Source organism: Python bivittatus, unplaced genomic scaffold, assembly GCF_059951505.1.
Source record: "Python bivittatus isolate LINGU-HERP-01145 unplaced genomic scaffold, Pbiv_v1 ctg000700_np1212, whole genome shotgun sequence".
In the NCBI taxonomy this organism is placed as follows: domain Eukaryota; kingdom Metazoa; phylum Chordata; class Lepidosauria; order Squamata; family Pythonidae; genus Python; species Python bivittatus.
In genome coordinates, this window is record NW_028277098.1 from 35,869,572 (window position 1) to 35,896,399 (window position 26,828).

Here is a 26,828-nt window from a genome sequence, read left to right on the forward strand (position 1 = left end):
AAACTTATCTGAAAATATAAATTGCTCAGGTAGTAACATCAAAGAGACCAGAAGAGAATCTGCATAATTAACACTGTGTGTTGAGTTGTATGGGAGAATTTGTGAAGATTTCTTTCAAATTTCAGGAAACACTCAGAATCAGTGGAACATGAAAGGAGTGTCTTGAAGTTAAGAGTACCCACTACAGAGTTCGAACTGCAATGTGCCTAAAATAAAGTCAATCTTACTCTTAGATACGTCAGGCCAAACATTTTGCCTGGTAGTTATCATGCACCTCTCTCCCCTTTCTTAACCTTTGAATAGTATCATAAGTACACTGGAGTTGCTTCAGAATAATAACTTTCAAGTTGGTCCAGATTATTAACAATTAGCACCGTACTTCAAAATCCTTAGCACTGATGAACTACTTTGTGTTATTATATATCATAAGTTAATTGAGCAAGGCGGAGAGAGCATATTCCTCTGAATATGTACTTGAACTAATTATGCAGGATGGATAAAAGCCATTATGAGTTATGTCCCATTTTTAGCACCAGAATATGAAAGCTGCTATCAAGTATTAATGATTCATCTTTGTTTTGAAACAATAAAGTTGGTGACAGCCAGAAACCCACCCACCTGATCTTCAGTAATTAAGAATGTATTTTCTGTTTGATATCTTTTACAGTAAGCTTTTTTTAATTATTAATATTTGTTAACGGTCAGAACCTTTATTGGAGGTCACTTATGCCATATTGTTGTGGCCTTCTTGCTAAGCATTTGCGCTTATTTTCATATAGCAACTTACAAATTTTCTTGTCTGCAACATCATTCATTTTCCTTTACCATAAAGCTGAAACTGAAATCAGACTGCAAGGAATCAATCAGTGGTAAATAAGTACATTACTAGGGCAGTAAATTTCCAGCTAAAATACACAGGCTTGTTAAACTAGATTATCTAAGTGCTTTATGTAATTCCAGTGGCAAGGGAGGAGTTTGATGATTCAGGTTAATCAAAATCTCAGTACAGGACTGCTGCTTAGAAGAATCTTTAATTTTTCCTCTACAATAAATTGGAAATGAATGATGAACCAAAAGACAGTCATTTTTTTTTTCTTTTTAATGCACCCACCATGTACTAAGCTAGGGCTGAAGTTTTCTTCATACACAATGTAAGTGGTGTTCAATAAGCAATAGGTAGAAACTTTTCAGTGATCTTGTGTCAAAATGCTGTTGTGAACCTAATGAAATAAATGCCGAAAGAGAGAGAGGGGAAATAAAGAGAAGGATAGTGTTACTCAGCCAATGACTAATCAATGCATATTGCACAATTATACTGCAAGAAATTGAATTAAGAAATAGTGCTGTTTGTGACCTGTACATAAAGTAGCTCTTTTAAGTAAGCACTATTCTCCCTATGCTGTTGTTGTTGTTGTTGTTCAGTCATTAAGTCATGTCCGACTCTTCGTGACCCCATATTGCGCCAGGCCTTCCTGTCCTTCACTGCCTCCCCGAGTTTGCTCAGTTTCATGCTCATTACTTCAGTGATGCTATCTAACCATCTCATCCTCTGCTGTCCCCTTCTCCTTTTGCCTTCAATCTTTCCCAACATCAGGGTCTTTTCCAAAGAGTCCTCTCTTCGCATTAGGTGACCAAAGTATCTGAGCTTGAGCTTCATTATCAATCCTTCCAATGAGCAATCAGGGTTGATTTCCTTTAAGACTGACTGGTTTGACTTCCTAGCAGTCCAGGGGACTCTTAAGAGTCTTCTCCAACACCCCAGTTCAAAGGCATCAATTCTTCGGCACTCAGCCTTCTTAATGGTCCAGCTCTCATAGCCATGCATTACTACTGGAAAAACCATAGCTTTGATTATCCGGATCTCTGTCGGCAAGGTGATGCCTCTGCTTTTTAATATGCTATCTAGGTTTGCCATAGCTTTCCTCCCAAGGAGCAAGCGTCTTTTAATTTCATGGCTGCAGTCTCTGTCTGCAGTGATCTTGGAGCCCAAATAAATGAAGTCTGTTACTGCTTCCATTTCTACCCCTTCTATTTGCCAGGAATTGATGGGTCCAGATGCCATGATCTTAGTTTTTTTAATGTTGAGTTTCAAGCCAGCTTTTGCACTCTCTCTTTCACCCTCATCAAGAGGCTCTTTAGTTCTTCTTCACTTTCTGCCATTAGGGTGGTATCGTCTGCATATCTAAGGTTGTTGATGTTTCTCCCTGCAATCTTAATTCCGGCTTGTGATTCTTCCAGCCTGGCATTTCTCATGATGTACTCTTCATATAGGTTAAATAAGCAGGGTGACAGTATACAGCCTTGTCGTACTCCTTTCCCTATTTTGAACCAATCGGTTGTTCCATGACCGGTCCTAACTGTTGCTTCTTGGCCCGCATACAGATTTCTCAGGAGACAGGTAAGGTGGTCTGGTACCCCCATCTCTTTAAGACTTTGCCACAGTTTGTTGTGATCCACACAATCAAAGGCTTTTGCATAGTCAATGAAGCAGAAGTAGATGTTTTTCTGGAACTCTCATGCTTTCTCTATGATCCAGCGAATGTTGGCAATTTGATCTCTAGTTCCTCTGCCTCTTCGAAACCCAGCTTGTACATCCGGTAGTTCTCGGTTCACGTACTGCTGAAGCCTAGCTTGTAGGATTTTGAGCATAACCTTGCTAGCATGTGAAATGAGCACAATTGTGCAATAGTTTGAGCATTCTTTGGCATTGCCCTTCTTTGGAATTGGAACGTAAACTGACATTTTCCAATCCCATGGCCTCCCTATGCCGGAAGGATTTATCCTTACTTTGCTGGAAGAGGAAGATAATGACAATGGATTGGCTTGTGATTGGGTGTGTTTGTTGTTGTTTTAAAAAACCTTCTGGAAAAGGTTTACCCCTGAAGTTCAGGTGGCTCCCACCCTGATGGTGTACTGGGAGGCCTTCAAGACCCAGTTGTTCTCCCACTCTCTGGGCTCTGGTGGTTGTTGAATGTGGGACAGCCACTTTGTTTTCATGGGCCACATTCACCAACTTCTTTAATGTTTTTATTCCAATTGTATATTTGTAATTTTGTTTTGTTGTTCTGTTTAGAGTGAAAGAATACAGTGAAAGCTGTCAGTGCATGCTATTTAAATTCTCCGACTCCTTTAGAAGGAGAACTGTTGAACGTATATGAGCAAAATCCTCTGTCTTTCCTCTTACTACATGCACAGACTTTCCTGTTTGCTTCTTGTTAGGCAGGGAGAAAGAGATTTCTTACAGAGTATAACTTCCTTTGATTCTCCCTCCCTCCCTCCCTCTCTAAACGTCAGGCACCATAGACCAATCACAATTTGTTTTATTAATTTTATTAATTTTTTTTTTCTCAGATAAAATGTTATTCTATTTAGGAATGTTCAAATTATCTATGGGGCCTAACTATTAGTATACCCAGTATATTAAACTGTTCAACATGAGAAAGAATTTGATTCTTTTTAACAGACATTGTAGGAGGAGAGCCATATTAGTTTCTGATGATGAAAAAATTCAGGAGTCTGGTAGCAACTTTTCAAACTAATAAATTTCATAATAAGACATAGGCTTCCATGACCTGCAACTCACCAGAATGGAAGGACTACACACACACACACACACACACACACACACACAAGATTGTGAATCTATCAAGCCACACCCTTGGCCAAGTTGAAAAGTCTGTTCTTGCACATGGTTTACTCTTTTGCCTCAATAAACCCACACAAAAGATGCAATTCTGTGGGGACCTTAAAACAATTTTTTTACCGCTTAAGACTTAAGGAATAATTTCAAGACTAGAAACATAATTCTGGTATGCGACTATAATAAAATATTGATGGATTGATGGATTGACAAGAAACATAACCCAGACATACAGACATCACCAACCTAGCCCATCCTGGGACAATATGTTAATTTGATTTTATTTTAATTGTGCTTTGGCTGTTTTTAGTACTCTAGAGTTGCTTTGGCATGATAGGTGGCCATACAAATTGAATTTAATAAAGAATTCTAAATAAATAAATAAATAAAATATTCATACAATTACAGGTCACACCATTTCCAAATGCATACATGCATGCATAAATAAACAAACAAACAAACTATATGGATGCCCCCAGATTGATGCTTTTTGAACACTGAATTGAATTTCTATACGGAATGTTTTTGCCAACAGATTAAAGCCACAATCATCAGTAAAGAATTCTTTTTACGCAGCAATCTCATCCAAGCAGAACAAGATGCCATCCGAGACCTCAAGAATAACAGTGACATCATAATTAAACAAGCTGACAAGGGAGGGAAGTTGTCATATTGAATAAAGTGGATTACATCAAGGGAGCCAAGAAGTAATTCTCCAACACCACTTCTACCAAATTCACTCCTCAGATCTCACAACAACATATCAGAGAGAACTATTCAAGAATATACAAGATTGTATCTCCATAGGAATATGCCAGAAGACCTGACCAGGCATCTTCTACCTATGTTACCAAATACAGAAACAAAGCAACCTGTGCCATCCAATTGTCTCATACATTGGAACTATCACAATTGGAACATCAGGATTCATTGCTTCAGTGTTCAGACCTTGTTCTACCAGCACTTCTGACTACATGCATACACCACAGACTTCCTAAGAAAATTGAATTCCATAAGCAATCTCCCTAACACCATTTTAGTTGCCCTGGATGTAGAGGCATTATATACCAACATCTCTCACAAACATGGAGTTCAAACCATCAAGAACATTATAATCAATGTCATTTTCATCATCTGGACCTATGGAAATGAATCTTTCATAAAATTCCATCATGAATTCAATAACTTCCATTCCAAGTACAGTATCTGATGAAGTAAGCTGCAGCTAACAAAATATTATGCCTTTTAATAACATTTGTTAGTCAGAAAATATGCAACCAGATTCCTTCTAATTCTTTCTAATATATCTAAACTAGATAATTGGTCAATGCCTTCTAACAATCACTGAAAAAATGAGCAATAATATTTTTCTTTTTTTCTTTCCTTGATATTATGGCAAGTGTTTTCACTGATATCATATGATTAAACAGGCTGCAGTAACTCAAAACTCAAAAACATAAAATCCATACAAATATCCTTCCATTTGAATAACTTTTGAGTAGCAAATTATGGCCAGCTAACCACTTTCTGTATGAAGGGCATATTTAACAGAATTCTTATAGTAGTGTTTTTATCATTCTGCATCTAAAATTCTAGATTATCTGAAGAAAGGGCAACAAACAAGTCTGGGAAATAAAATTGTTCATCCATCTTTAATAACTCTGCAACTTGAAAGATATGCAGTATATCTGACGGAGAAAATGGTGTAGGAGACTTATCCCTAGACAGTGCAGTGTGGTTTATAGAAACCAGTTGTTAAATTGCCATACATATGGCAATTAATCCAAAATGTCACATTTTTCCTGTTCTGCTTGGAGAAGCTGGCTTCAGGATTCGGCTTTGCACGCACAGGCAAAATCAGAGTCCTGACAGAACCGTGCTCTACATTTTCCAGACAGATATCTTCTCCTGGCGGAGTAAGGAAAAAATAACATATTAACTGTAACTGTATTGAAAATAATGGGACTTAAGCACCTAATGAAGAATTTGTTTCTGTTGATTCCATTTAATTGTGGTTTATGGGTAAAATGCATAACAATGGCTCATGGATGAAAAATTCTCCCAAATATTTACATGAACATATGCCTATCTAGTTAGCATGGCTCTGGGCACGAAAAGTGTATTACATCAACTTGATTCTGGACACAAGTATAGCCAGTGAGTTTACAGCTGATGCCTCTTAATTGATAAAGCCTTTAAAATGGCTTTAGTAAGCTAACTGTATCATAGCAATATTGAAAAGGGAAGAAAGTTTAATAAGGGGGAAAAAATCTTTCTAAGTACTCATACTTCTACTATCCACATTCAGGAGTGATATCCAACTCTCTCTCCTTACAGGACCAAACTTTTATTATCAAGAAATTTGAATTCCAGTATTTGGAAGATTTTTTTTTCTTGTCTTACATTATATGGAAGATTTTTTTCTTTGTCTTAAATTCCAAAAGTACTACATTACTTAAGAGTTTCAAATTAAGTTTAATTAAATTGCATTATTTAGAGGTGATTCCTGAATTTGTTATATTGAGGGGTATGAAAGAATTTAAATTTTAGTTGTTCATGGCACCATAAACATGGCAATGTTATGATTTATTTTGTTTTTGTTTTTGTTTAAATAATAATGCAATTTAGTAAAATATGTTGGTGTGACCAGATTATTAGCCACTTCGATTATTCTCACTTTGAAGAGCTAACATGACTAATTATTGTTGGAGCCAATGTTACCTAAATTAGACAATACTCCTCAAGGATTGCAGTGATGTGGTCATTGTATTTTCACTCAGCAACCTGGATATGGTGTTTTAAATCAAGCCAAAAAGAGAACTATTAATTCATCTTGAATCTCATGTAATTTAAAACTAACAGTTCCCACTTCACCCATTATTTAATTTCTGAAATAGGCTATGTATCGAACAGTGTCTTCATTTTGAAGATCCATTTCCAGGAATGTCTTTTCTTTGTGAAAGGGTATAGAATTGAAAACTGGTTTTGTTTCAAACTGGTCAAGCAAGCAAGAATAGAAGATCCCATAAACAAAACTCATATCTGCCGGTTTTTATTAAATTCATCTGGTATTTTGAGAGGCCCAGTCTTCTGTAACTCACAGGTTGAAGTGGAACACACAATTTTAATGGACTATATGCAGATAACCACAAACTTATGAATTTATGATAAGGAAGGGCTGTATGAGAAGAAACCTCCAATTCCAAAGAGGCAAGGTTCATGCAACAATACTTATGTAGCTGTAGCTTTGAAGAGTAGAAACATGTGCAGTACAGGAAAAAATGAAGTGGCAAGATTACATTCTGATTGGTCCATTATTGATCAGATTGTACTGATCTTGTACCAATTTATCTTAGATATAATTCAAGGTGCAATAATTATAAAATCCAGAATCATTTGGGGCTGGGATATATTTATACTCCCCACCAAGATAGACAAAATTGTTGTGAACACCAGCAGGTGATGGCAATTCAATTGTGGACTTTTCTGATCACAGAATTAGACTGACCATTCCTTTCAGCTTTAAGTGGGTTATTAACTATGCATGACTTTCAAACTCTTTTAATGCAGAAGCTCCATTCAATGTGTTCATTTTTTAAAGAATTGTTCTTGTCTTTTACTGTGTATACATATTTTTAATTTCTTTGAAGTCATCTCAGGGGCTCTTTGGAGGCTGAAAAACAACTCAGAAATAAATATATTTCTTTATAATAAGTAAAACAAATAAGGAATGTTTCATTTAAGTAGATATTGGTGTAAAGCTTAGTTTAATGTGGGCATTTTTGAAACAACTTTAAGATAGCTTGGAATTAAGGATAAAATTTTAATTGTCAGATTAAAAGAAAGACAAGGAATAAAGGTTTAATAGAATATTAGGAAAACTAATATTTTTCCTGATATAATATTTTTTGGATTTGATCCAAATAAAATGAAGGTACCATTATGAGATAATGAGGACAGAAGTGAAATATGGAGTTTTGCTTCAGGCAATAGCTTGCTTGATAGCTAAGACAGCATTTGTCTTTGCCATAATCCTATATTTCAGAGCAAATGAAGTATTAAAAATAATTTTAGATGCTATTTTTAATTATGATTAGTTTACAAAAGGGCACAGCATGCATTTAATATATCTAGTTTTAATATCTATTTATATTAGAAAGATTAATACTAGTGCTTTTTTTCTAAATAGATGAATGGCTAGATTAAAATAAGGTTCACTGAAAAATTGTGGCCTTATTTAAGATCCACAGAAGCAATGAAGATAGTGTTTTTAGGGGACAGACCATAACTCAGTGATGAAGCATATTATTTTAATACAGAATATTCCAGGGATCCATTGGCGGAGGAATGTAAGGAATATGTCTGTCAGTCTGTAGAACTGCCGCCCATAATCCTGAGCAATGTGAAGAAATTAGCTGACTTAATAAAATGTAACTCTGACTGTTAGTTTGGAAATCAAACAAGAGACCTGTGATTGAATATTCAATTAAAAATTATTTTTAAAAAATCAGAGGAGGAGATTAATTTCAATGGATTTCCAGTGCTGTGGAAGGCAGCATTTAACTCTTTCCCCAAAGCTTTTTTTTCCAACCAAAATCATCTCTGAAATTCCTAAAGCCCAAAGGGGGAACTTATCATATAAGCAGGTGTACAGAGTAACTTTCTGTCACCTTCACTACCATACCTATAATATATCAGTAATAATTTGTCTTGCCATTACACAATCATTATAATTACTGCAAGGTCAAATACAAGTACTTCAAATACTCAGAAAAAAGAAAGGTGACTACTCAGAGTAAATTACATTGATAGCAAATATAACAAATCTCCATGTGAATTTATGAAGGGCTAGGATTGCTTTGCAAAGCAAATGAAGCATAAAGGATAACTTTAATTGTGCATATATTTAAAAGTGTATGGATAAAATCTCAAGTGCAAATGAATGGATTAGCTGTTTTCGACATCCACGTGTTTTCAGTAAATTAAAATTATTTGTTGTATTGCCTTGTCCTTAGCGATAAACTATATTTTGGGCAACAGGCCATATATATTGCCACTATATGCACTTCATGTTTTCAACCCCCATTCTCAAGCAAATACTCAATGCAGGCAACTGCAGTAAACTATTCTGGATACAGGAAATCAAGCCAGAGCCAAACTAAAAAGTTAATTTCTCAATATCTTAGCAAAGTACAGATAATGAAGAATTTACATAAAAGACTGAAAAAGAAAAACTCTAGTGAATTAACCATGACTGTGACGTTATATATTATTGAACTAATAATGTGGCCAGAATAGAAGGAAGTAAGATTGCAAATTTGGTTGCATGAGGAGAAATGGTAGACTGCCATGGGATATATAAGCCCACTTCACCCAGATCATGACTTGTTTTCATATTCTGGATGTCACTCAATCTTCATTTTTTTTTAAGTGCAGGACTTATCTGTGTTCTTTGGCCAGTTAGCGATTTTCTGCTCATTACTAAACCAATCCTAGTGGTAGGATTAGTCATCTATCCATATCTATCTATCTATCTATCTATCTATCTATCTATCTATCTATCTATCTATCTATCTGTCTGTCTGTCTGTCTGTCCGTCCATCCGTCCATGCAGATATGTGCAGGAAATATATCCAGAAGGGACAATACAATATTAGGGACACAAGTCTCTCTGAACCCAAATGAGTGAACATGCCTGAAGTGTTGAAGTGAAGGAAGAATTCTGTGTCTGCAATGTAAGTTCATGCGTGCGTGAATTTAGGTATGGCAATGGAAATCTCTTCCAACTTGACTCTTCACCATAATGAGGAATAAAAATATACTTTCCAAGAAGACCTGCAGTTTTGGGATTTCTACTATGAGTGCCTTAGGAGAGGGACAGTGGGGGAAGAGAGGACATGACAATTGTGTTTTTCCTTCTTTTGCTTAGGTAGTTAGCATTTCTGATGAATGCTTTTTTGAAAGTCAGAGTTGTATAGCAGAATTGGGAATAAAGTAAGATAGATCGAAAATATAAGTCATGGCTCCAATATTGTTCTTAGATTTAAACTGCTAATACAATTCACGGAGCACAATTTGCTGTGTTCTAATGATAACAAATTACATTTTGCTGGCATATTTCATCACAATGGGGCCCCGAGCGCTTTATAAACTGATTTGTAAACTATAAATAATCACCCTCTCAAGCAATATGGCAATGGATCATCAGCTCAGTTCAAACTGCAGTGAGAACTACTGAGCAGAGCAACCACAGGAGGCAGAAGCTTATTATCATCGTAGCACTGGGAGTAGAAACGAACAGAATTTAACCAAAAAGAGAGGATTAGTGAAATTACAACACTTTTACATGCAACTTGTGCCTGGGATCTTTATGGAAAACAGTGCAAGAGCTGCTCTGGAGTAGTGCTTTCAGACTGAAAAGCCTTCAATAGAAATTTTGCTTCGGTTATGAACCCCCTGTTTTAGCCATATCTATGATGTACAGAACAGTGCTGGGACCAATGGATAGACTGAAACTGCAAATGAATCTCCCACTTCCATTGTATATGTTGTTGAAATGACATTTGATTAGTGGTGTCTGGGCACACACTATAGATAGAAATGCAGGGAGAAAATGGTTTGATTTGCATTTTTAAAGCAGGATACAAATTCAGAGACAGGTGGCCCTCAAAACTAATTTGTTTTTGAACTCTCTAATTAAAATATGTGCATGATGGACTAATTACGTACAAAACAAATACGCTAATGAAAACAACACACTAAAAAGTTTGACGCAATACTGAGGTTTGCTAACACATTTAGGCAAAATCATGTACAGTGTACAGAAAATATGTTAGACCAATATTTAATTCTTCACATTCAGGAAACAGGAGAGGGGAAAACTGGATTTGAGAATGAAAATATCCCCATCCCTTGGGGTGAGAAGGGTTGCAGCAGCTGAAGAGAATGGAGGGGGGTGGGGTGGGGTGGGGCGGGGGCAGAGAAAGAACCACTGTGTCTCTGGCATCATATCTAATGCCATGGTGCTTTAGAGAACGCTGCCAGTGACACCTTCCCCTATGATGAATGGTAGTAACATTGGCTGCCCGCTGTGCAAGATGTGGCAATCTCCATTCTATCAAGTTGTTGGTAGTCATGGGCGGGTGCCTTGCAATATATGCACAGCTAGACCTCTATTAAATTGTGCAAATAATGGAAACACTTGGAAGGGCAATTTCAATTCTTCTCCACCAATAAATTGCCTCCCTCCTCTGCCATCACACCCTCCCCCCAAATTTAGTGACCGTTAGATGGCAGCAAAGAGATAAAGAAAACTCTTAACTCTTTGCTGCAATATAATGGTTGTCCACTTTTTTGCAGCCTAAATCTGGTTTCCCTACATTATAGGGATGGTGTAGCAATTACTGAGATACGGCTTATATGTTGAAATATAAGCGCTAGGTATTGTTGTTACTAAATAGTAAGGTCTTCTGCTTTGTATTGGTAGATCTAATCTAAAGCTTTTATTATTCTTTCTATGAGCCCTGCTGTGACCAAAGAACAGCTTGCAAGCATTAAACCCTTGGTTGCCCAAGTATGAGATCTAAATCAAGTTGCTGCTATTGTTATTTCCATTGCTCTTGCTCACTTTTGAGATCATTTACAAAAGGGCAGGTTTTGCTAGCACTCTGTAGGCTTCATTATTGAATCGTTCTTTATCAGTTTTGGAAGCAAAGGGAAATTACACTCCCACTTACTAAAGAGCCTGGAGGAGAAATAACAATATTTTAATGTCCCCCTTGCCACTGTACATTGATTTGAAGCTCTCTAGAAATTGTATTAATTTATTTAATGATTTCTATAGCCCCTGCAAGCACCAGCAAATATCAGAAAGGAGCTAACTACAAATAAGCCAAAAATGAAAGCAAGATGAGCTTTGTTCATCAGACAAGCCCTTGGTTCTACTTTAAAAACCAAAACAGCTTGCAAACTGTTAGGCAATTAATATTCAGAACTAATTTCATCTAATTGGTGTCATAGTTTTGATCTACCAATCCAGTGATTTTTGTTTGTTCATTTGTTTGAGTGATGGATTAATACCTGGGAGAGGGGACAGAAGACAAACAATGCTTTTTAATTAATTATTTACTTCTTTATGACATTTCTATCTCATCTTTCCTTTAGTTTGCTCAGGAATGCATACACCCTCACTCCAGTTTCTCTTGATCAGAACTGTTTATGGCTGGTAATATAATGAGATTTATGGCTGAATAATGGTTGTTCTAATGTGACTTAGAAGCTGTGATTGGCTCTGTCAGAAGCAAGTTACTCAGATTAAGTAGATCTGATGACTTTGTATCAGACAATTGATATGGGGTTACTCCCTGGTGGCATCTGATCTTGAAGCAGCAGGATTCTGGGTGGCTGTAGGAGTATCCAGTTGGCCTACCTGAAGTCATTATTAGTTGGAATGCCCTTCTGTGCATACAAAATACACCAGTAGCAGATTTTGTTCCTTTTTGTTCTTTTTCACTCAGAACATTGCATAAACCAGGCTAAGAGACGTCCATGTGGCCCAGTTTTTGCTCCTTTTTTACCCCAAATTCCTCACAAACCAGTTTGAGACCAACCTTCTATCATCTTCACACAGTTTCAAATTGCTGAGTAAAAGCATTCAGTTCTCCTTCCAGCTGGTCAATAGGAAATTTTAAAACTCTCACAATTCCTGGAAGAACAAAACCCCCTTTACCTCCACTGTGGCTTCTCCACACTTTTAGTATACATATCACCATTTTTATCACCATTTGCAATCAGTCAGTCAATCAACCAATCCATTGCAGGGGGGAGCCATGTTATAGTAAAGTTGTCCCATTCCTTTTGCTTGTATTACAATTAGGAATACCTAACTGGGATGCTGGAAAAATAACATAATAACTGGAGGCTTTTCATACATGTACATAGGTAAATAAAGTATTACTTTATATAATCTGTGCGGTTTTGTTATTTTTCTTTTTCTTTCTTTTGTATTTTATTTCTCCATTCTTGATTCTATTAAATAAATAAAGGCAGACCTATTTAAAATATTTATTTATTTATATTGCTTATACTGCTGCAATCCTGTGATTCTCAAGCACTGTACACATAAAACATCCACAGTGAAATACATATACAATTTTAAAAAGTTCAACCAAAATTAAACTAAGACAAAGTAATGCATAATTATAAAAAAATACCCATGATGTCCAATTATAAGCCCTTAGAATTTGGTTTTAACTTGCTTCCAGAACACTTACAAAGTTGGGATAACTCTGATTTTCTGGGAGATGTCCTTTCACCATGTATGGACCATCACAGAAAAGTACTTCCTCCAAATCTCATCCTCCCCTCAGTATCTCAATGACAGGGATTTACAAGTGTTTTTTCCAGGATATTTATATTAAACAGTTTGATTCTAGATGAAGACGGTAGTTCTGGATATGTTGTAGCATGAAGCCATATAGATGAAAACCAACACTCTAAACTGTACCTGGAAACTAATTGGAAGCCAGTACAGAGCCTATAACACAGATATGAAGTATGTTCATTGCATCATATGCCATGAGCTGATGCATTTAGTATCAACTGCAGTTTCTCTGTGGTCTGAAAAGACAGGCCCATACAGAGCACCTACCAGTAGATCAATGAGAACATAAGTCACTGTCACATAATCCTCCCATTCCAGATAGTGCCACAACTGGTACATTAGCCAAAAATGGGCAAAGGACCTCATGGTTATAGCTTTCACGGTCTCATCAAGTGGTACCCAGGAGCCCAGTTCCCAAGTCACAGATTTGCTCTCTTGATGACACTACCATCCCCTGAAGAGATAGCACTGCAGAATCTTGATGTACAAACAGCAACCCCATCTTGCCATGTTTTGTTGCATTTTTAAGGAAAAAGATAGTATAACACCAGAGGAGCTAAGGACAACTTTAAAAAGACTCAAGTATGGGTTGGATATAAGGACAAAGAAATATGGATATGGTAGAGAGAACAGGTTGCTGAGAAACCCACCACAGCTGGCAAGATCAAGGAAGCAAGATCTACATAGACTTCAGTAAGATATATTTAATGCTAGACTTGGGGTAAAAACAGAAACCTGGAAACTCTAGAATTTCAAACCCTCATATATATATTTTCTTGAATGATCTGAAATCCTTCTTCCCTGGTTTCTTATCACCTGGACTAAGTTGCTACTTAAAAGCTGTCAGATGACTCACCTTCTTTATCTCTCAATTGTTTACATTCACTCTTCTTTCCTTCACCTTCCAGCCTCCCCATCACCTCTCCTACCAATGCATGTTTATGATCGGGTACAAGGGTTGCAAGGCCCATAGTTAGGTTGTAGCAGACCCTGAACAAGGGCTTACTAACACTCAGGTGATGGGAGGTACAGTGAAGCAAAAGCAAGCCAACAGAAAAAGGCTTCAGCACTGGCAAACAAACAAACAAACAAAAAAATCCAGTTTTCCATCAAAAATTGGACCTAATTTGCAGCTAGGAAAATACTCAGTCTTGTAACAAGCTCACACTATGGGAACAGACATGGCCAGGAGTGACACAAAGAATGTATGGAGGGGCCACAATACATGGATGCCTTTCATAATTACTTATTCAGAAAAAAATATGTTACTGATTTCAATAGGTGTCAATAGATAATAACTACAGACATCACTCCAATATGTTTGCATAAAAGAGGATTGTAGGCTAAGCTTTAAAAATATTTCTCTCTGTGTTCCGTGGGCCTTATTTCCAAGTAAATGTGCCTAGGACTAAAACATTAACATGATCCAGGTTCCCTTGTTTGTAACTAATGGGATTAGAAGCCAGGAATATGGTTTACAATTTAAACTGACAGATTTAGTAAACTGGATACAACAATCCTTTGAATGTATGAATTGCAGCAAGTCTGTGAAAAATGTCCAGATTTTTAGAGGGTGTGTGTGATTTGTATTCAAATTAGATTCCAATATTGAGAACATGACAGTTATTGTCAGTAGGCAGTAAGTATTGCCAGAAATAATTAAATTAAAGTAGGGGGTAGAAAAGGGACTGTCATTGAGCATTGGCTTTCTTGATGCTAGTGTGTGATTTCATAAATAATGACAAAACTACCCTATTTTCAGATTGTTGTTTTCAGTTACAGCAGCTGCTATGTTTTCTACTGTAATTAATAGGGTGTACTTATATTATGGAAGTATTTCAAGAAGCTAGGCTTAGGCACCACTGTAATTTGGATGGGTGTTTATCTTTCCAAGTATTTTCACCATTATATTTTAAATTTCATTCTTGCAAACTGCAGAACTGGTAAACCTTTTCAGAATTGTATCATGTAGGACTGTAAACTGTGGAATCACATGGCTAAAAGCTCTCATCTATTTTTTTAAATAGCTGTGAATACAATTTAATGGCACCCTTTTTTAATCCTTCTGAGCATTGGAGGTCCCATTCTCTAACTACTGTTAGAGTTGTTGTATGACCCAGTTGGTCAGGTTCAGCTACACTTCTGGCTTTTTAAGTCTGTACCTATTTGTCCTAGCAGATGACCCAAACTTGTAATCCATTTTTTTTTTAAAAAATCTAAGTCTTTAGCCTTTGTATATCCAGAATATGAGTTATGATCTGCAGGCAATATTCTATCCAATAGCTTTACGAGAAATGAATCTGCTTCCATTTTGCATTGTAACCACAGAGAGAAGTTACAGATATGAATGGTATATAATGGAGTGTGATATTCATGGAAAACAAATTAGATTTTAATCATCTGGAGACACAATTTACAGATTTTAAAAAAAAAATCAGGCCCAGATAACATACTAATGTCTAAAGAGGCAGGGGCTTCTCTTTACATGTGTAAATTATAGCCATTTCTCTTATTTCTCAGAATTTCAGAAGAAAAAGTTGTTGAAAACAATTGTTCATAATCATATTTCTGGTTCACTCAAGTACATGATTATTCTATTCATTTATTTCAGATAGAAAAGTTTGACTTGTTTTTGCATTTGATCTGCAATGCTTAGACAGTGATTTTTTACTGAAAGTGATGCATCTTAGTTTGTAATTCTATAAATCTAAAAGTCAACTGACATACATTCATCATGAAGATGAATCAGATCCCTGCACAAAAGACTACTGTGTACAGGTAGATTTCATATCAGTTTATTTTGCATCTCTTCAGGCACAGGTTTTCAGCAGATAGCGCAGTCCTTCCTTCAGCTAGGGGGCAAAGCAATCCTAAGTGAAAATATCTATAGTTTTTTCTTGACTGATTAGAAGTCTTGCCTTATTTGGCAAACAGCACACAAATGCAAGCTGCTAGCCATTTACTAAAAATGAACATTTTTTTAAAAAAGATTGAGGTTAGTAACTTTTGTAGGTCTATCTATGAGGTAAATATTATAAAAATGTTAAGAGTATGTACAAGGAGAAAACATAATATGAAATGTTATGTTAAATATGGAGCAGTTTTACTCCATTTTGTTAATCCCTATAGCATTTTAAGGGATTAAAGAATGATTAGAAGAATGACAATTTGAAAATTACACATATAAATAGTATGTTTAAATGATCTTAACTTGCCCTTTTAATCATAAGCTTTTTGTTCTTGTAATATGATTATTATATTGTAGGTGCTTCATTTTAATTTTGTTCTTAAAATTGCCTTATAGGAAATTGATTTGGCAATGAGAAATTACTAATTTTTCTTTACATAAGGAGCATATATGAAATTCTTGATGTTCTCTCCGTTGTAACATTTTAACATAGTACTGCCATGCTTTGTGATACTACATTGCATTTCACATTAAATTTAAAATATCAAGCACTGAATTAAAGTCAGTTCATATCAGTGATCCTTTGATGCTTTCCTGCAGTATTATTCAGTAATTCCTTGTGCTATATTAAACCTTTTAAAAATAAAGATTTTCTGCAAATCCTTCTAATTAAACCATATTCTACCCCTGAGGATCTAATCACTAAATTTTCCGTCCTGTTATCCACTCATTCTATACTCTTTTTTTCTCACTTAGATTTCATGTCCAGGATTCATGTCCTCCTTCTTGCACTGAATATCCCACAGCACACTGAGTGTATTAATTAAAGAAGCTATGATATTACTCAGTTTTAGTCATAGGATGGTGCTTGATGGAAGACCAGTATTTCACCAAAGTGCTTAAACTATTTAAATAAAGTGTCACAGAAGAATTATCTTGATTCCATTTTGACAGAAATGACTAAATCAGGAAGAATTACATTATGTGTATGAAAGTAGGGCTGGGCACACTCCAAAAATATTTGGGACAACTGCTTCAGATCCTACATGATAACAGATAGTTTCTTATAAAGCTTATGTATGAATGAAATTGGGTAATAAATTGAAATACCCAGTCCCATCTATACACCATACAGCGTGAATGTGAATGAAAGCTATTTTGAAACCTTTTTTTGGAAATATGTATTATAATACCTTTTTATGCATGTAGTTTCTGATCCAACAAAATTCCATTCCCAGGAACTGGTTTGGAACAATTAATTCAGTATTTATTTGTCACTATATACATCTGTCAGTCATAGAGTGAAAGACAAATTCACAGGACCCTAAGGGGACTTTGCTAAGGCCCAGATAACATGGCATAGATTCTGCTAGTGTCTGTTGTTCTTAGTTCTAAAACTATGAAACAGTGTAGATTTTTAGAAGTTACATATAAAACCAGAAGAAAGAAAGAAAGAGAGAGAGAGAGAGAGAAAGAAAGAGAGAGAGAGAGAGGAAGGCTGTATTAAAAATAGTTGCATATAAATACAGTATATATTGTGAAAAATTATATGGAAAAAGTATATGTTAAGAATAATTGATTCCAAAGATGTAAACTGTGTATAATTGTTAAAAGTGTACATAAAACTATATGCAAAACTGCATGTGTTGAGAAAACACACTTCTAAAAACTGAACACTAGCAACTATTGATTATTTTACTTTTTATCCATAGTCAGACTCTGATATTATATTAGTAAACTGTAAAACAAGCCTTTGAGTATTCTCCATTCTGGTCTCCAAGGTCTATATTAAGCACATTCACCCCTGATTGAAATAATTGGCTAAACTTGGAGCTACAGTTTTTGCTACAAAAAAAATGGTAATGGACTTTCAGCTATGTTTAGTTATATTTACTACAAATTTTCCCTCCATTTAGACTCTAATCCTCAATCCGAACCCCCTAATTGCTTCATAGCCTTCAGCTCTCAGAATACCAACCTGGCTGAGGGACTACATTAAAGATACATGGGAGCAATCACACTGATGGCTCAGCTCATCCACTCATTCCAAGAAGTAACCAAAGTATTAAAAAGACCATCTTCCAAAACTAGAAGAAACTTCCCCAGAGATGTCAGAGGACCATAACTCTTCATTTACCTCAAGGTGTGCACCATGAATCCATTTCCTTTCCCTTGCAAAAATTAGAAGCACCTGCAAAGTCAAATTTATTCAGATAATCTTATGATAAGGAAGTAATCAGAGGTTTACCTACTTACAAGTCATTACCTCCCATTCCATTACAAAATATCAGATTTAAAATGTCCCTTATCACTTATGTGGGCCCTGTATAGTTTCAGTTAAGCCAGTTGTTCCAGAAGCCCCCCCCCAAAAAAACCCCTCCCAAAATAGTTTTACCCTTCATGTTACACCAGCAATCAATCATGTTATACCAACTCGAACTTTGTGGATTCAAGTTTCACATTTAAATTAAATAATTTAATTTAATAATAATTACATTTAATCAGTAATAATTATTAAATAAATTTAAATTAGACGTGTCAAGTTTTCAACTCTTTGAAACTAGCTTCTTAATGTGGTGCGAGGGTAAAGTCAGTGTATTGCTTATACAAACTGAAATAAAAAAAATATATGTTTAATATGTTTGGAACATACCATTTGCACCTGGTCTGACAGACTGCATGGTGACTTTTGGAAAGTAGCACAGCAAAGAGTGGAATATTGCATGAAGAAACTGAAAAATCCATTCATGCCCAGGCAATAAGGAATACACTTAGCAGTTCACAGCGTTGCTGTTAGTGGCATGATCTGTGGTTTAGTATAGCAGGACCACTAAGGACCTTTCATTCTATGATCCTTGCTGTCCAAGCTTGGTATAAAAAATATATCAAAAGAGAGTTGGTTTCTGAGTAAGATAAAGACACTCTTAGCTCTGTTCATTTACACAGTGAATGAGACTACACAGTGCTCAAAGTATGCTCATACTTGAGCCTAGTGATTTGCTTTGGTGATTTCTGAAATGTACCCATTATGCATTTTTAAAAGCAGGATGTCCACCAGGTGTGGTCAAAAAAGTCAAAATGATGGCACAATGATGTGATTGAAGCTTTACCTATACTTTGTATGTGGAGCTTCAATGGCACCATTGTGGCCACCATCTTGACTTTTTGGCCACACCCTGCAGACACCCTTGGTTAAAACAAACTCTGAACTTTATAGGAGTCTTAGTTTCCGGTCCTGATGATGAGATAGCTGCTATTTGTCAGCTGTAATTCTTCTGCAACTGACACTTGCTATAGAATATATTTCTGCTGCTGTTATCCCATCAAACAACATTGTTGAATACAACAAATAAATAAATAAACAACATTGCTGAATATAACACTTAAATTGTTGAATGCAATACTTAAGTACAACACTTACTACAACACTTGCAATCATATTTCAATTTCTGTATTTTGATCTGGTTTTGCCTTCATTGAAATTTAACTAATCAAAATGATATCCACATATCTCTATTTACCTGCATAACAAGAAGAGGGAGTTAGGCCAGAGTTATTCAAGAAAAGTTTATCATCTGTTTTTTCTCCTGAATTATAAAATAGTATTGATGTGAAGTTTAAACATTTGCACAATCTGCCAGTGGATTGTACATTAATAGAACTCTTTCCTGATAAAGCAGTGAATTCTGGGGATTAAGGGAAGAACACAGGCCAGCTTCTTTATCCTTACCGCTCTATACACTCTATACGCTTTTACTTTTCAGGAAAATTCTTGAGAGAATTATTGATTTTTTTTTCCAATTCTACAATTGTCTTTTTGTTTGATGCTTTTGCACCACTTGGACATAACTTTAATGCAAAATTTACTTCTTAAATTGAATTGCAAAAGAGAAACAAGAAACAACGTGTGTGTGTGTGTGTTGATATTAGCTTGGCTATAAAGAATCAAATGCTACCTAAAATGCACTGGTTTGGTCAGTATAAAAAAGCTCTGAAATGTGATCTTGGAACGAGAACTAGTAATGGTTAATCAGGAAACTGTAGTTCTAATGAAATGGTATTGCACTGGCAGTGACTGAGTTGGAAGACCACAAAGCAGTTATCTGCAAATTGGTGGTATATAGATTTGCCGAGAGTAAAAATGATCCGATCCAGACGATCAGGACAGCAACGCTGTTGAAGGGAAGGACATTTTGAATTTGTTAAAGCATTGGTAAGCTCAATAGGTTAGTCTGGCTACCCTAGTCTAATTTATACTTCTAATATGCAGTCTATGAGCAAGTTTCTGAATGATTAGACTAAAAAAAAAAAAAGATGGGGGGAGAAAATTGAGCCTATATTACCTCCAAATATTTTAAACAGCTAAGTGTTTAATAAACACTCCCTGTTAGTAAAATAATATAGGAGAAGTGCCAATCCTGGTATCAATAACCTAGTACAGTGTCTGTTGAAGCCTCTTCTGTAGCTTGGGGCACATAAATCTGTTTTGTTGGGCTAACAGAGTCTGGATTATCACAGAGTTTTAGGAACAACATATATGCACATCATGCTTCCTTCTCCATCAGGGCATTTCACGCCTCTTAAAAATAGCTGCCACTTCATTTAAAACAATTTACATCCAGACTTCTTTATATTCTGTATATTCAGTCAAGGCACCAAAGCAGCTTGTGTACTTTTTTAAAATGTGGTTTCCCAAATGTAGCAGCGTTTAGATAAAATAAAAAGCCTTTGTTTTCTGACAGAATTTACCATTGGCATGACAGTTAGTCATCAGGTACAATTTCAGGAGCATTCACCTGTTGAATATTTGTAATTGCAAAATCACAGGATGAAAAGAAGAAGTTGAATCACAAGAAAGGAGAAGAAGAAGATCCATCTCCTGCTGCTGCTTGTAGCCTTTTTTAAGATATCTTCTTCTTGCTAGATCTTACCAGGAGTACTCCAGTATTCTGTTTCCTGCAACTCCACATGGAGGGCATGAATACATTTTTTTTTTCCTCTTATGGCTTTCATCTCTCTCCAGGAACAGATATTAGACAAATGCTCTCTCTACCTATTGAGGTTCCAGTGTGCACAGTGGGGAAAGAATGAGGGCAGCAAAGAAAATAAGGCATAGCTCATGTTCCTATATGCAGAAATCCCTTCTTTGAGTGCCTGAATCTGGCAACAATCCACACTCTGCTCCCTTAAAGGCTCCCAGAGGATTAAAAGTGGCTTTGCACAGCTTGGTCCTTCCAAGTGTTTATCGTGTCATTTGTTGTTACGCAGCACTTGAAATGTAAGTCTCCTCAGGAAAAATCAATCACTGAAATTGTGCCCACACGTAAACAAATTGTTTTGTAGAAATAAACAGGAGATGTTGTCAAATTCTTTTCCCGTCTCTGGGAAGCAATATGGAGCAATACCCCTCCTATCTACTGAAAAATGGTACCTAGTATAAATTAAAAGACAAAAATGAAAAAGGGATGACAAATGCTGAACGGCTGCTTTTCAAGGAGGCAGTGCAAAAGGGGTGATGTCCTGAGGCCAGATTCAATAAACATTCCTTGCACTCCTTTCTATCCTGGAAGACTGCCTTGAATTGATTGGTATGCGTTTGTGCAGCCTTGCAACAACTCTTGTGAAAGAAAGCTGGTTAGAATTATTTTTATTGATTTTGCTGCTGTGTCATTTTTATAGAGCTGTTTAACCAAGGCAACTTAATACATATCATTACAGGTATTTCTTTTCTCAGTGTACCTGATGATCATTAGAAGACCACATCATGTAATATTACTGACCATTGATTCCGCCTGTCTTTGCCATTCTAGGGTGCTGTTGGAGAAAGGCAGAAAAGAGCAGGAGGATCCTGAGTGGTTTGTGGATAAATAGCAAAACTCTGAATTATAAGGAAAATATGAGAGAGAGAGAGAGAGAGAGAGAGAGAGAGAGAGAGAGAAGATGTCAGAAAGAAAACTAGAAAAAGGAACATGAGAGAGAAAGGGAATGAGTTACTCCACTCACTTTGGCTTGATCCTGGCCACCACTTACTTCAGTCCTGCTCACATTGCCATGTGACATGTTCTAGCACATTACACCTGTGATAACAATGCCCTTGATAGAAAAAATATATTATTGAAAAAATGCTTATATAGCTGGGACTGCAATGTCTCCAGGAAGAGGGAGTGGGAAAGACCTGTTTCTTTTCTTACTTCTATCTATGGAGGCTTCCTATATAATTTTACAGAGTTCTGAAGTTGGAGGGAACAGATTCTGCTTGACCTTGAAAATATTTGCCTTACAGTAGTCCCGAGTCACACACAGCCTGTGTGACTGGGGGCTATTTTAAGGTAAATACTGGCTAAAATCAGGTGTTCTTGGTTATAATCAGAAATATTTCTCACTCCTTCCAATTAAAAAGTGAAGGATGGGAGCTCACATTCCACCCATCTCTAAGATAGAAAGCAATGTGTGTTTGTGGGCACATTTGTGTGCCCATATCCATCCTGGCTATAGGCAACCCCTGAGAGATGATCAATGAAACTATGTCCAGCCACAAAGATACAGTATAACATTGCTGTACAGTACCATTCAAGTCCAGGAAAGCCCAGGTTTCAATCTGTGTTGCTCTATGAAATCCATTCTGTGATCTTGGACCAATCACTATTTTTCACCCTAAACTAACTCTTTGGACTTTTATGCAAATAAATGAGATGTAATTCATGAACATTTATTATAGGGGCACTACAAAAGTCAGTTTAGGTAGGCAGCTTCAGCAAAGAATCTGTTCCCTCCAACTTCAGAACTCTGTAAAATTATATAGGAAGCCTCCATAGATAGAAACACCCCTCACTGAAGACATTATTCTTTAATATATGGTGGAAAAAATCAGAATTCCTGAAATATATGTAGCCCTGTAAAGCTAAATGTTGTAACAGCCAATAACTAGCAGGGAAACACAATGCAGAGTGCTAATACAATGCCTGGGAAATAGTCCTTCATACTCATGTTCTCTAGTTTCAGTGGCTCATACAATTTATTTTCCTGGAGAATACAATTTTGAAACAAGGATAATTGTTGTTTGGGATTATGTGACTTAAAATCCAATTCATCTGAAGAGTACTGGATTGAGGAAGGTGTTATATAATAGTATCCTATTGCAACTATGATGACATCATTAAATTAATTGGCTTAAAGGAGTTTCATAAATAAGGAAATATTTAACTCCTTTGTATTCTTTCATTTCAGTTTCTGCAAAGATAAGTCATATCTCAAATGATATTGTGGCAAACGAAGGAAGCAACATCACACTGGCTTGCTTGGCTACAGGGAAACCTGATCCTTCCATCTCTTGGAGACATATCTCTCCATCAGGTAGGCTTTAAAAATTACTTTAACTGCTTCTCCTTCCCTGTTTCCCACCCTTTTGCATACAAGGCAAGAAAAAGTCTAAGTATCAGTTTGTTCAGGAACCTAGAACTGTGTTTTTCTGGGAAATTTGGAAGGAAAAAACTCAAAACCTAGTTGAAAATCAGTAACTAAATCACTCTGAGTGAGTCATAGTAGTGAACCTTTGTGATGTAAGTGTTAGTAGCTTAAAAAATAGTCATTGGCTTTGAAGCATTTTCAATTTTGGGATATTTGGTTTATTCACTTCAGTTTTTAGGTGGAAATTAAGACAAGTTTCTGGCCAAAGTATATGTATTATGTATAGAAGAATTAAGCCATCAAATGAAAGAAAATTGTATTGGTTTTCAAAGTTTGCTTTTCCATACTAGCAATGGGTCCTGGCTCACTGGGCAACCTCCCTTCCTGAAATATCCAGGAATAATGGAACAATCCAACCTGCACAATTAGCAGATTAAAAAGAAGATGACAGATGAGGAGCATAGCAAGAGACAGGGCCAGCTTTAGCCTAAGGTTGAGTAGATACTGGTCCTGGGCACCAAAGCTTAGGGGGCACCAACTCCCCTTCTTCTGAATCATTCTAAAAAACAAATCTTTGCCCTGGCAAGAGGTGGTACCATCAGTCAATGTGGCTTAGGGGCCCCATATACCCTTGAACCAGCACTGGCACAAGACCTTTGGCCAGTGGTGCAGATGGGAACACAACCTTGGCCTTCTCTTGCCAGAAGCAGCATGGCAAGGAATTGTAGTCCTGTTGTCTGACTTATAGAATGATTTCTTTTGTCTGACAGGATTTGAAAGTCATACATTGTATGGGAAGATGAATGGTGATGTTCCATTTGCCTGTAACAGCTAAAAGAAAGTTAAAGAAGAATCTAGTAGGGTTCAGTTAAACAATAGTGTGATCAACCCTGGAGAGGGATAGAAAGTACCCATTATTATCATTACCTCTTTTCCTTGTACTTCATCCCCTCCGCATCTCATTTGGATGCTGAGACACTTAATTATTTGTGAAATATGTATGAGTATGAGGATACTATCATCATAGTCATAAGCTATGCTTTTCCCACCCTTAGGGAAAAGAGAAAACTAAAATCTGGACAACTACTACCTAGCATCAAAGCAGTATCTCTGGTGCTGCCTATTGTAGTGGTTGTCTGGAATCTTGTACTCCAGATATGGTGACCTAACTTTCTGTGATGCTTATTCAATGAATGCACACGCACACCCACACACATACATATACACATGCACACATGCATGCATACAGACACATACAGACATACACACACACACAGACACACACTCACTTTCACTCACTTCAGATCTGCAAGTCCTTGGCAGAGCCTGCAGCCCCCCCCCCCCCCATGTTCACTGAACATACAAGTAAAGCTATACTGGAGAATGGGTGCTATTCTTAATTTCCTCTCATATTGGGAGTTAATCAGGCTTTGGTGAATGGGGGAAGAGTGGTTCTCATTTACTTCACTATTCCACAGGCTTTGGCAGAAAAATGGTTTTGCTAAAGCAGTGAAGCCAATAAAAGGAGACTCCCCATTTCAATATAGCTGGATTCTGAACAATGATGGCCTTTCTGAAAATGATACTGTGATTGCCCACTTTTGCTTACAAAAGATATATCTTAAATGGCTCATAACAATTCATCTCCAGTTGCCATGAAATCTAAATCTGTTTTGGTTTCATCCTTGCATCTCTATTTCAGTCCTCTCTGACCCTGCCTCCCTATGGCCCAGTGGGCTGGATCCAGATTTAGTCATCCTTGAAAGAGTCTCATGGGATTTAAGAACATAATGCAACATCTGTTGGATCAGGCTAAAGGTCTGTAAAATCCAGCTTTCTGTGTAACTCTGGCAGAATATAGGATAATATCCCCCTTCTATTTTTGAATCCCAACAATTGGATGATAAGACAAGCTGCCTTTGATTCTAAAGACAATAGACCACCTATCCAGACCAATAGCCACCGAAAGCCTAACTTCTTTTTTTAAAATTATCTCTACATAATAGGTCTGCACACTCTTCCAAAATGATTCAAAGCAAGTGTTTTAGCACTTGCTTGAATGTGGTATCTTTTGACTGTTCACTGAGCCCAACTTTTTCATGCTTCTATAGGAGCCTGAAAAAAATTGCTAGAAAGATTCCAGTGCTTTAAAGAATTATTATAGCTGAAGCATTTTAAAAAGCAGAACCACCTCTTTTTTTCAGGTCTATGCAGAAACCTGAAAAAAAGCAGTCTCTTTCAATGAATAGCAGGAGATGCTTTCAATGAATAGCAGGAGGTACTTTACACTCACACAAAATCCAAAACACTTTCCAAAACATTTTTTGAATCATGCAATCACTCTACTAAATAAAACTAAATCTGATTTCAACCCTCTGACTCTTCTTCATGATGTAGCCCAATATGTTTCACACTGAGTCTTATTTCTTCAAAGTGCTACACAAACTGAAAAGAAAGAGTTCTGCTTTCTTTTCTTTTCCCTACTCTATATTAGCTTCTGTTCGTTTTTATCTTCTTTCTTAAAAAATTTTAATAAAAATTATGTGTGTGTGTGCATGCACACGTGCACGCAGGTGCACACACACATGCTCCACAAACTGAAATAGAGGTTTTTCTGTGTGGAGGACATTGAAAAAATGTAAGCCCTTCAAGATGGACAGATGGAAAATGTTGGTTTTGCATAGGACTTGATCTCTCTCTTCTGTTTTGCTCTTGTTGGTGCTATCTCCCCATCTCATTTTTGGGTGAAATAATAATAAACAGCAACTGTTTATTGTTACAGCAACAAAATAACTCACTATAATCTTAACCAGTTCATGAAGGGGACTTCCTAATGACATTTGGATCTTACTTAGTTAGACAATATTTTGATATATTCTATGAATGTCATGTGGATATTGGTGGTGGAGTCAGATCCTGGTAGGACTGAAAGTAATGCTAATCAGCACTTTGCTTTACAGAGAAGGGCTTGAAAGAATTACTAATAGTGACCTTTCAAAGAGCAACAATTAAACCTTTTTAAGTGACCTCCAACCGAGTAGAAAAATCAGTTACATCATAAAGGTGGTCTTTAGCTAAATGTCAAACAAAATTGTATTGGGAACCTTGGGCAGTCTTCAAAGTGGGAGCTTAGGACATGAGTTCACCTAATGGTGTTCTCTGTTAAAATGACATTAATGGAACCCTACTGCCACCTTGTAAATCCAGCAGAAAGGTGGGGATTTCCCCAGCCATTGAATCTTTGATGAGATCAGCACAGTCCTCAAGTTTTTTTCAAGGTATAAGTCAATTAAAGCTGCAATCAAATCCTTAACATATTTATGCTTTTGAAATGAGTCAGTGGATAAATTTGGAGAAAATGAATGCAAGTTAAAAACTTGTAAATGCAAGGGAATGCAGAACCAATAAAAATAAAGTGCTTTTTCAAACATTTCAGAAAAGCAAGTGATTGCTTTCCACTTTGAAATGACAAGTCCAAACACGGAATTAAG

General features: G+C 36.5%; 1 protein-coding gene across 4 annotated transcripts in view; it reads left to right on the plus strand.

The window, feature by feature from the left end:
* Nucleotides 1-26,828, plus strand: part of NEGR1 (neuronal growth regulator 1) — a 566,285-nt gene that overhangs the window by 353,527 nt on the left and 185,930 nt on the right. For all 4 annotated transcript variants that reach the window (XM_088153540.1, XM_088153541.1, XM_088153542.1 and 1 more), the window contains exon 3: nucleotides 23,158-23,283. In XM_088153540.1, coding sequence (XP_088009666.1) covers nucleotides 23,158-23,283 — 126 coding nt within the window. The remainder of the gene's footprint in view (nucleotides 1-23,157; nucleotides 23,284-26,828) is intronic.